Source organism: Pelmatolapia mariae, linkage group LG3_W (genome assembly GCF_036321145.2).
Source record: "Pelmatolapia mariae isolate MD_Pm_ZW linkage group LG3_W, Pm_UMD_F_2, whole genome shotgun sequence".
Lineage (NCBI taxonomy): Eukaryota > Metazoa > Chordata > Actinopteri > Cichliformes > Cichlidae > Pelmatolapia > Pelmatolapia mariae.
This window is the reverse complement of record NC_086229.1, coordinates 16,924,767-16,936,554: the sequence shown is the minus strand read 5'-3', so window position 1 is coordinate 16,936,554 and position 11,788 is coordinate 16,924,767. Positions and strand designations below refer to the sequence as shown.

Here is an 11,788-nt window from a genome sequence, read left to right as displayed (position 1 = left end):
AGGGCTCCTGTGTCGTCTACACTCCCAGCGAGGACCCCGATCAGCGCGACCACGGCGTATGCATTCTCGCCTCTAACTTCATAGAACCAAACGGCAGATCGGTGGGGGGAGAGCTCGAGGTGATGGAAAGACCTGGGTACTCGAAACTCGAACCCCAGCCTGGGGTGAACATTGAGGTGGATGGTTACATGGTAGTGGACTTTTACATACGCCCCATCACCCCGGAGTTACAACGTCTACATGAGAAGGTCTGGTTTTCTCTTAACCCTGCGAGCGAACAACGGTTCCGACCTCCAGCTAATGTGAAGACGCGCAGGGTGGAAAGCTTCGGTCAATCGGCCCGTGGGGGGCTGACGATTTGCAGAGGAGACGCGTCTGTGTTCATAACGGCAGCAGGCATGGTTCACATTAGCGGACCTGTGTGGGTGTACGTTGGTACTCGCACCGATCGGGAGGGTCGTCGGTGCCGTGGAATCAGAACGGTGGTTGTGTTTGAGTGAATGTCTTCCTTTTGTCAATGTGATCTCCCAAACATAATATACACTGTTGGTCACGCAAAGAGCACATCTGTTGTTACTACCCCAGACTGTACATAAACCCCAAATAAAGTTTGTCTTGTACGTACTATAAACCGAGTCTGTGAATGTTTTGGTATTATACAGCACCACACACTTACTCATACATAGCTGATGAGACAGAATTCAAGCTGATACACGGTGTGGGTTTTTTTTTTTGTTTATTTGACAAATGGTAACTACAATGTCAACACATACATGTAGTACAAACATCACAACGCGAGCAAACAGATGCCTATTCTCTCGCTAACAACTTAGTAGAATACAGGTGGGCAAGACTATGTCTATGCGTGACACATGTTACACTGAAAGATACAACCTGACCGTTTTTCCGCATGCACATTCTGAACAAACAGGATTAGGGCATTGGCAGCTAGCGTGACCGCAAGGCTTGATGTACATCTTAGCCTTAGCACAAGCTGAACAGATTACATCCTGTGACACGCTACTCATACGGACGAACCGGTACGACGTCCACTGGATTTTACAATAGAAACACCTTCGCATCCCTGAGACTGACACGCTTTTCAGGATGCAATTCTCACATGCAACGTGTCCACAGTTCAACACACACATGTGTGTCCATTCGTAACAACAGGGACACGTGTACAGATCCGTAGGCCTTCCGACTGACACGGGAGGCGTAGAGGATGTTGACGGTTGGGGTTCATTGAAAGATGCGTCGATTGTTGCCTGCAACAAAGATGGTCCGTCCACGTCGATTACCTCCTGCGACACGGACGGTCTGTCCACGTCGATTACCTGCTGCGTCACGGACGGTCCATCCGCCCTGTAGCTCCCAGGCTCAGGTCTTTGTACCGCGGCGGGCACTATAGCAGAAGACCCCTGCCGGGGAGGTAGTCCCATTTCACGTCGGGTGTAATCGTCCATGAGAGGTGTACGCGTGGTCTCCCACGAGTTAGGACGTCCAGTGGGCACGGTTTCATTGTAGCTTTGGATCTGTAAGCCGAATGTAAGCTCAGTGGAAGACCTTTCGGCGTAATTCCTATCACTTGGATCGGGGCCGGTGAAGTCTACGGTGTTGATAAAGTAAACGGCCCCGCGATCGAGTTCGCAGTCCAGAATGTCTTGAAGCGATAACTTTGAACACAAGTTCTTGTTGTACGGTGGTAGCCAGGAGAGGAAGGTTTTTTGCACCTTTTCGCAGTAGGCAAATAGCTTCCGGTCGGGCACCAATGCGTGCACCACCGCCAGCGTCTTGGTTCGCTGATCCTGTACGCGTTTCCATTTGCTTACATGGAAACGCTTCATGTACGCGGCCCGGGGTAAAGCCCGCTTGGCGTCCGGGGTCGTGGGGCGTACAATACCGGCTATGATGTGCTTATTTGCCAAGGACATGACTGTAGACACAGCGCAAATCTGCTGTCCTCTGCTGTCCTCTTAACAAGCTCCTGCTCTGGGTCGGCTGGCTTTGCGCTGTGAGTCGGCTGGCTTTGCGCTGTGGGTCGGCTGGCTTTGCGCTGCGGGTCGGCTGGCTTTGCGCTGCAGGTCGGCTGGCTTTGCGCTGTGGGTCGGCTGGCTTTGTGCGGCGGGTCGGCTGGCTTTGTGCTGCAGGTCGGCTGGCTTTGCGCTGTGGGTCGGCTGGCTTGGCGTTGTGGGTCTGCTGTACTACACTCCTCGAGGATATAAGCCTTGTCTTTACACCAACTTACACACACTTACGACCGACTGTCAAGACAATGTTTTGCTTTACTGCGATTGCTTCTCTTGGCCTTGTCCTAATGGGACCTGTGTTGGCTCAGCCCACGTGGAAATCTCCGTGTCCACCACTAGACTGCAGGCCTCCTATTTTGTCTCATCTGATCACGGACGGTAGCAGGCGGCTGACAGTGGTACAACGGTTCACCGGAAAAAATGTGTACTACAAGCCAGGGGTTGCAGTGATAACGGAGGTTGTATGTGGAACTGAAGAACACCAATGTATACCTGAATACGACAAAGACGACGGGACCCAATGGATTTACAGTAGCTGGCGTAATGGGGCTATTAAGTGTGATGTGCAACTCACGAGCCCTGACGCGTTACAGCACGATTGCAGGGTACGTCTTAATATAGGTGGCATACGACAAACAAACAGCCGCGTGAATCCACAATGTGGAGTAAAGATGGCCAGCCCCACTCTGTCCGTGAGTTTGGACAAAGTGACTTTGGGTCCATTTTCTACGGTTTGGGCTGTGAACTATACCGCGGAGATTGAATGGACCGTCACCGGTGCCGATGAGCCGAGCCAGGTGCATACCGTCCAATGTGAGAATGGCAAGAGTTGTGTAGCTCACATCCAAGATCTTCCGACCTTAGACTACACCATTAGAGCACGCGTCCGACCGCAACAGAACACCGCAGGCATACTGTGGAGCGAGTGGAGCAGGGTTCTGTCTCGGTCTGCGACCTGTACACACCTTGTACGTTTTCAATGTAACAGGGATGACCGGAGTGGAATCCACTGTGTGTATCGATGCTTTCCACCCGCACAAGACACTAGTTCGAGGCTGGAGGTCACGTGCGGGACCGAACGTCGTCGGTGTACGATGAAGTCCACACAGCAAGGTCTGGAGTGCACGGCGTCATTTTCCGCTGGAGGACTTCTGGGTATTACGCAGTGTCACGTTGCGGTGCTGTTCGACCACGAAGGAGCGGACGAGGGCACGATCTCCATCTAATGTGCAACTATGATACGTCGATATCAAATCACCCAAGGAGTTCATACAGGCGCGATACCATTTTTAATAAATGAAAATAAAACATGCTCCTGTCAATGCACGGTGTACGATGTACTGTATAACTGTTTGAAATAAACACTTGGCAATGACCAGAGATTGTTTGTGTCTCCACACACACCCGATTGTTTACGTGTTCTTTGTCACACTAGTACACAGTGCACAATCCTGACCGTGATACCGGTGTCTGTTGCACATGTCCACTGAGCTCCGACTGTGTACGAAACACAAACCACTAAACCTGGCCGAAATACCTTACAAATATTATCATTGACAAGATGGTATTAACCATACTATATGCGGGTATGGGTTAGCCGTGTGGAACAGGGCTCTTTAGAGGGTTATTCTGCAATTTGTCGCCACAGAGCAATGGCTTTACAGGGACCATGTGCGGGTTTGACGTTTGTTGTTGCTCTGGCTTACATGGACCTGTATCAGGGTTAGTAGATTTAACAGACTGTAAATGTTTGACCATAAGTGACGTTGTTACTTATTCTACATTTGTTGCTTAGTACATTCTAGGAGTGTGTCTCCTTTATTATGCTAACCTCACTGCAACCATACACTTCCCTGTAGCTGCATTTTGGCCGGGACGCTGCGCTTGTCCCAGGACTCAGGCAGTCAAAGGCAGACTGTCGGATTTTCGAGTCTTCCCAAAGCGGCCAAGTTGTGACAGAGAGGAGTTGGTGTAAGTCTCCAAGTGCGTCTTTGTACACTTTGCAATTTTAACTTGATCTACAACACTGTGATTTATACTATACGTTTCTTGCCTCAGTGTCACCAGGATAAACCCTGACCATTCTGCCCAGCTGTTGTGCATGTCCACTGAGGGGGTTAGAGGCAAGCGGATATTATCGTGCTGGGAAAGGTGAGCTAGGTGCACGCGCTGAACCTTGTGCGATTCGGTCCGATGTGCACAATACATAATGGTAGTACGATTATCTCGTGGACCATTCATATGTGACAACGTTCCTTCTCGATGTTTGTTTGCAGCATAAACAGAAACGAGAGTCGCAAGTTGGAGTGCCTGCACGCACAGCCGATCCGTAAACCACCCCCACCTACACCTACCCCTACAACTCCTGCACCGGTTGAACGGTACATACCCGAGGCCAATGAAATGAACGACGAGCTGTGTTGACTTGTGTGTTCCCTTGTGTTCTATCCATATCGTGTCTACAAAGACAGGCATCAAATCGCAATGTGTGCGCTGACAGTTCACTGTGTCTGTGACAACTCTTATGTGTAATGACGTCTGTTTTGTGATGTGGACGGTCGCTGAAATAAAACTGTGTACACAATCTTATGTGCAACCAACCGTGTCTAATGACTGTGTGTTTTACAAAAACATTGAACCACTTACCTCTTTCTAGTCTCGGCTAAAAACCCACCAATGGTTAAACATAATACATAAAACCGAACCCCCTGTTCTGCGTTCACCGGCATTCGAACAAGTCACACCGTCACGCAGACATAGGAGTTTTGCAGAGGATAGCAACGTAAGACGAATACACCGAGATGAACCCGACCGGACAGCTAGTGCTCTTAGACGGTGCGCACTGGTCAGCGACTTCTAATGCAAAACGGCAGGTTTTCTTGGACACGTTCGCAGAGTTCGCCAAGACGGTCGAGCCGTTTACTGTAACTTTCAAGGTCATGATGTCTGACTTTTGTCTGTATAGACACTCGCTGAGTGCTACAGGGAACAACAGCTGGTGTTTGGCTATGCTCCGTTATGTGCACGAACGCCCCATTGACCACGCCGAGTACGCCAAGGATTTGTATGTCACCGCCAGGACAATAGCAAGGTTTGTGGACAAGTTACACGAGGCTTCGGGCGATCCCAGATGCAAAGGCCACGACAATGCGGGACTGTCCGAAGACGATTACGAAATGTGGTTCACCCTTGAAATGGACCACGACTTCACGGTGAGAGTCAAGGTAGAGCCTACTGCTAAGTGTCCCAGCGAGACCGCTCGCATCTTGAGACAAGGCGTTGTGGACATCGACCCGGTCTGGAACATCATGACGGAGGTAACGGGCTACATCTGTCTATACGCTCTGGGCGCAGAGCTAATTGCCTCCGATGCTGCCGACAATGCTGAGAAGCAAACTGCCTCCCAGAACACGGACACCGCAGCCAACCGAGCCATCGCCGAGCCCGACGACACCACCGACGTATTGCGGCTGAACCAAGCTGCCTCCCAGAGCACCGACACTGATGACAAGCCAGCCATCGCTGAGCCCGACGACATCAACGTATTACAGCTGAGGAATCGCAAAGTCCTCAGAATGCCGGCTAAAGCGAGAAGTGGCGTTCTGCATTAACCTCCTCTCTAGCATAACCTTGTTCACCAAGCGTACAAACAACTCACATAAAATGTTCTTGTCTTTGTTTATTGTCAATAATAAAACAATCATGAACAAAACCATACAGCATTTGTGGGGTTTTTTTGTGGCAATGTAACAGCACACATGCACTCATTTCACACATCGATCGGTATCATCTTGCACAGAATACGTTCAGAGACCGCCTTCTTGTCCTTCTCCTTCGTGTAAAGGATGATCATCAGTCTCCTAAAAATGGTAATGAAATCATCAAACAAGGTCACACAATGCCAGATGTAGTCCTTGTCCCCGTTCTCTGCTTTCTCGATAACGAGCTGAGTGTCAAACAGGACAAAGCCGCACATGACGAGCAGTCCCAGGTATGTGTTCGCCTGAAACACAAGCGTAGATCCGAAGAACACGTTCGTCAGATAGGCCAGTAACAGAATAGAACAGCCGGACATGAGTGTGCCTCGGAGGAACAGATAGCCCCTGTGTGTGTCGTACAAGGCGCTGAGAGTGAAGCAGACGAAAATCACAGAGGTTCCCACAAAGGCGGTCGCGATGATATTCGGATCGACGGCGATGACACTGTCCAGAATGGGTCCAAGGCTAAAACCTGTGAGCAATGCAAATCCTTCAAGGAAAGCAAGTCTCTTCCTTTCTGTCTCAGGGTTATGGGGGGTCACGGCAAACCAGATAAACAACCCCAGTGAGGTGAGGGTAGCCATCGCAAGACAGATCAACAACCCCAGGACTGCGAGGGAGGACACCTCACTCACCGAAACCAGGCGTGCGACCAGATAGATGTAGACGTAGGAGCCGACAGCGGCCAGACACATGCAAATTGCCAAGCTTGCGTACACGTTCTTCAAGTGCGCTTGGGTGGAATGAGATATGTGCGAGAACTGGAAGAGTGTATCCATGTTGATGTGACGGCTAATGAAACCCTCTCTCCCTCTCCAATTGTAGCACATAGGAAACATGGTAGGATGTTACATTTGTTACATTCCGCAGCGTTGCTGATACACACTTGTAGACGTCCCTTCTTCTGTGCACGTTGTGTTAGTGTGTACATTCAACATACCCTGCCGGCGGAAAGGCGGGGTGTGCGGGGGGTATGCCCTTAGGGCCGTGTGCAACAGGGTGGTGCGTTTTAAAAACGCCCCCCTCTGGCTGTATATTTTATTACAGCGTGAAGAAAGCGTTGCCGTTGAGGCGCTTTTTTCCTTTAACCCTTGTGCGCCCGGCTGTTCTCGGGGCGTGGGTCGTGGCGACCCCGAGGTGCCTGTGTGTTATTATGATGATGATGATGATGATGATGATGATGATGATGATGTTTAGGGTGGGGGGTCGCTAGGACCCCCGAGGGGCATATGTGTTACGATGATGATTGGGGGTGGGGGTGGGGGGTCGCTAGGACCCCCTCGGGCATATGTGTTACGATGATGATTGGGGGGGTCGCTAGGACCCCCTCGGGCATATGTGTTACGATGATGTTTAGGGTGGGGGGTCACTAGGACCCCCGAGGGGCATATGTGTTATGATGATGATGATTGGGGGGGGGGGGGGTCGCTAGGACCCCCTCGGGCATATGTGTTATGATGTTTACGGTGGGGGTCGTGTGTGTTATGATGATGATGATGATGATGATGATGATGATGATGAGGGTGGGGGTCCTAGCGACCCCCGAGGGGCACGTGTGTTATGATGATGATGATGATGATGATGATGATGATGATGATGATGATGATTAGGGTGGGAGCGGGGGTCCTAGCGACCCCCGAGGGGCGCTTGTGTTACTACGGCGGCGGCGGCGGCGTCTGGGAAGCGGCGGTGCGTGAAGCGGCGCAGTTGGGACAGTACGTGACGGCGCAGTTGATGCACACGTGCGCTCGGCACTCGCGGCACAGGATCTTGGTCTTGACGTCTTTGCTCCTGGGACACACGCGGCACCTTCGCCTCTTGACCGGAGAGGACTGGCGCGGCGTGGCGTCGGCATCGTCGGCCTCGGTAGCAGTAGTACTAGTAGCAGCAGCAGTGGTACCTCGGGCCGCGACTCGGCCTCCTCCTCCTCCTCCTCCTCCTCCTCCTCCTCCTCCTCCTCGCGCTAACGCCCTGGCTTCGATCATGGGGCGCACGAGCGCTTTGCCCAGTCGCTCGAGGAAGAGCCGTCGTTTGTTGAGCTTGCCCGCCATCCAGTCGGGGTGAATTTCCCTCCAGAGCACGAACGCGTTGTAGGCCGCCACGTCCACCATGTTGTGGAAAAGGGCCACGGGCCACCTGCAGGTCTTTCTCCTGCAGCTGTACGTGCTCACGACCTTGTCCAGGTTGTCGACGCCTCCCTTGGTGCGGTTGTAATGCAGCACCAAGGGAGGTTTTCCGCCGATGCTGCTGCTGCTGCCACTGTCGTCGCTGTTGCTGTTGCTTTTGCCGTTGCCGTTGCTGATGCGGCGGCGGCGGCTAGGCCGGGGCTCGGGGCCGGAGCGTCGGTGGTGGTGGTGGTGGTGGTGGTGGTAGCGAGGAGCGGTGGTGAGGAGCAGCACGTTCTTGTTCTTCTTGGCCACGTAGGAGAGGATGATGGTGTCTGGCCCTCTTCCGCCACCACCTCCTCCTCCTCCTCCTCCTCCTCCTCTTCCTCCGCCACCGCCGCCGCCTGCTTCAGAGCCCGCGAGTACCACGGATTCCACGGAGCCCACGGCCCTGCCCTTGACGCAGCGCAGCTCTCTGGGGATCTCGGGTCTGTTCGCTCGCAGAGTGCCCAGCACGGTGTGGCCTCTTTCGCGAAAGAGCCTGTCGGCGAGCTCGCGCGAGGTGAAAAAGTTGTCGCACGTGACGTTGCGTCCCGGCGTCAATCCCTCGGTGAGGTCCACGACCACTCGAGCGGCCAGGTGCTTTTCGGGAGGTCCGCGCTTGTCGGGCTTGCCGGTGTACACTTGCATCTTCCACGCGTAGCTGGAGCGCGCGTCGCACGCCACCCATATCTTGATCCCGTACCTGGCCGGTTTGCTGGGCATGTACTGTCTGAACGGACACCTTCCTGATGATGGCGACAGAGAGAGAGAGAGAGAGAGAGAGAGAGAGAGAGAGAGAGAGAGAGACAGAGAGAGAGAGAGAGAGAGAGAGAGAGAGAGAGAGAGATGTGGGAAAGTGGGGAGAGATTGGGGCAGAAACGGAAGAAGAGACGTCAGTTTGACAGAGAACGCGCGTGCAAGCGTGGAAGATATACGGTCATGTAACAGCACAAACGCAGAACCCAACACGAATATACAACAAAGCGAGCCACCGTTGTCGCCGTTCCCCGCTGCCTTTTCCTCCTCTCATCCCCCAGTCACGCAAGCACACAACGCACACACACGCGCACACACACACACACACACACACACACACACACACACACACACACACACACCACGCGCGCAAACAACAGTACGTACCTCTGAACGGCACCAGTCTCTCGTCGACGGTGACCTCCGGTCCCGGGCGGTACATGGCGGGCAGCCTCGCGCACCACTCGTCCCACACGGCTCTGATGGGGGCCAGTTTGTCGCCTCCCTCGCCTCGCCTGGCTGGTCTGGTCTCTCTGTCGTCGAAGCGCAGCGCGCTCGAGTAGGCTCGAAAGCTCTTGAGCGGCATGGCGGCTCTGAACACGGACCTGCCGCTCTCGGCGTCCCACAGGCTCTCGCAGGCCTCTCCCCGGGACCTGTACACGCCGGCGAGCACCAGCAGCCCCACGTAGGCCCGGAACTCGACGCGGCCCATGCGCTTCCACCCGTCGATGGCGGGCCTGCGCCTGTCCGCTTCCAGGTTGGTCATGGCGATCACCGAGTCCTCTATCTCCGGCGGGAAGTAGGCCATGAACGCGGAGGCCTCGTCTCGCGCCGCCGCGAGGGCCTCTTCGGTGGGGCCTCGTCCTCGCGGGTCGAGGTCGTCGTCGTCGTCGTCGTCTTTTTCTTCTTCTTCTTCTTCTTCATCATCATCATCATCGTCATCATCATCATCATAGTCTTTGTCTTCGTCTTCTTCGTCGTCGTCGTAATCATCGGCTACATCTGCGTCGCGAGTTTCACCGAGTTTCGCGCCGCGAACGCCACCTGCAGCGCGGCCGGCGTCGTCCTCGTCGTCCTCGTCATCCTCTTGCTCTTGCCAAAGCTCCCGAGTCCCCCGCCCTGGTTCGGCGTCTGCTTCTTCCCGTTCCTCTCCGTCGCGGCGGTTCGACTCGCCGTCCAGCGAGCCGCCTTCCCGGCAGAGTTGCAACGCCGTATCGTAATCGTGCTCCTCTTCCGCGAAATACCTATGGTCCGCCACCCCGTCGTTTTCGTCCTCCTGAGCCTCCGAGTAGAAGCGCTCCTCCTCTGAGAGCGGCGTTCGGGCTGTCGAGTCGTTATGCCCCTCGGTCTCTTGCTCTTTTTCCTCGGCCTCCTCGTCCTCCTCGTCCTCCTCGTTCTCCTCGGCCTCCTCTTCGTCCTCCTCCAACTCCGAGTTCTCCTCCTCCAACTCCGAGTTCTCCTCCTGCTGCTGCTGCTGCTGCTGCTGCTGCTGCTGCTCCTCGTCCTCCTCGTCCTCCTCGTCCTCCTCCTCATCCAACTCCTCATCCAACTCCGAGTTCTCCTCCTCCTCCTCATCCTCCAACTCCGAGTTCTCCTGCTGCCGCTGCTGCTGCCGCTGCTGCTGCTGCTGCTGCTGCTTTTGGTCTTCCTCGACCCCTAGGCCTCGATAGCGGAACGTGGCCGGTCGCAACAACCCAGCCGCCGGAGCCGAGCCCGTGTAGGCCGAAACCGTAGGTGGCGATGGTGGCGATGGCGGTGGCGATGGCGGTGGCGGCGGCGGTGATGGCGATGGCGATGGCGATGGCGATGGCGAGGAGGAGGACGACCACCGTGACGCCGAAGGCGAAAGCGCTACGCCTGTACCGCCGAGCTTAGTGCTCTTTCCCTCCCACGGTCTAGTGCGTGACATTGTCTTTGTCTAACGAGACCCCCTCCCTCTCCTTGTTGGAGCCCTTGCCTCCGTGACCAAACACCAACGGGCTTAGTACCCGCCGTACACTTTCTTATCATCTCGCCGCGACACGCGCTCCGCTTTCGCTAGGGTGTTTCTCCTCGCCACCGTCGCCACGCGCACACGCACACCATCGCGACCCCCCACCACTCACTCACTCTATCCTTCCCCCGGGGGGCTCGCGAGACCCCGACCCCCTTGCTACCTCCGCGGGGGACCAGCGCACCCCCGGACGACAGACCCCACCACACACGGACCCCACCAGACCGGACCCCACCAGACCAGACCCCACCAGACCACACCACATCGGACCGGACCCCGCCGGGGAGCATCAGGGTTAATTATCCATCAAATCATCACATTCTCTGTAAGATTAAGGTCAACTATTGTATTATTATATTTTAAATGCTTTAAAACCAAGTAAACGCTGAAAGTACAAACATCGCTAATGGCAAATAACTTTGCAGACATGTGGCCAACAGTAATGTTTTAATGTTCCTCATTATTAAACATTTGCACATAAAAAAGTGACATAATATTCAGTACTTACGTTTAACAGTTTACTATTCGGCCGCTACGCTTCTGCCGTCTGCGGCAAAATTATCCACAGTGACTGCCGCGCTATGAATTGTTGGGCCACGAAGTCTACACCGCCACAGCCTTAAAATTCAGGGAAATGAAGGCCGCATTTGAGCGCCGCATTTCGAGCAGCCTTCAAATTGGGACAGCCTTCGGCGCGCCGCTGTGACCTAATCGGCCTTAAAATGCAGCCTTTAAGGCTGCAGACCCTGAATTGGGATACAGCCGTTGACTGCTCTTTCTCATAACCACGTTCGGCAGAAGAACTTCCGGTTCAATAGGCTACCGGATCCATCATCCAATCAGTGATGCCTGTTGTTGCAGCATTGGTACCTACCTCTTCCGGTTTGGTTTTTGTTGTTGCGCTTTTCAATTTGTTTTTGCGCTTTTCAATTTGTTGTGCGTTTAGTGAATTTGTTTTTGCGCTTTTCAATTTGTTTTTGCGTTTAGTTAATTTGTTTTTGCGCTTTTCAATTTGTTTTTGCATTTAGTGAATTTGTTTTTGCGCTTTTCAATTTGTTTTTGCGTTAAGTGATTTGTTGTTGCGCTTTTCAATTTGTTTTTGCG

At 53.8% G+C, this 11,788-nt stretch overlaps 1 protein-coding gene across 1 annotated transcript; it reads right to left on the bottom strand.

Moving 5' to 3' along the window:
- Positions 1 to 5,799: 5,799 nt before the first annotated feature.
- LOC134620962 (probable Bax inhibitor 1) lies at positions 5,800 to 6,567 on the bottom strand. Its single transcript, XM_063467326.2, has one exon. The coding sequence runs from the start codon at positions 6,565 to 6,567 to the stop codon at positions 5,800 to 5,802; it is 768 nt and encodes a 255-aa protein (XP_063323396.2).
- Between the last annotated feature and the right edge of the window lie 5,221 nt (positions 6,568 to 11,788).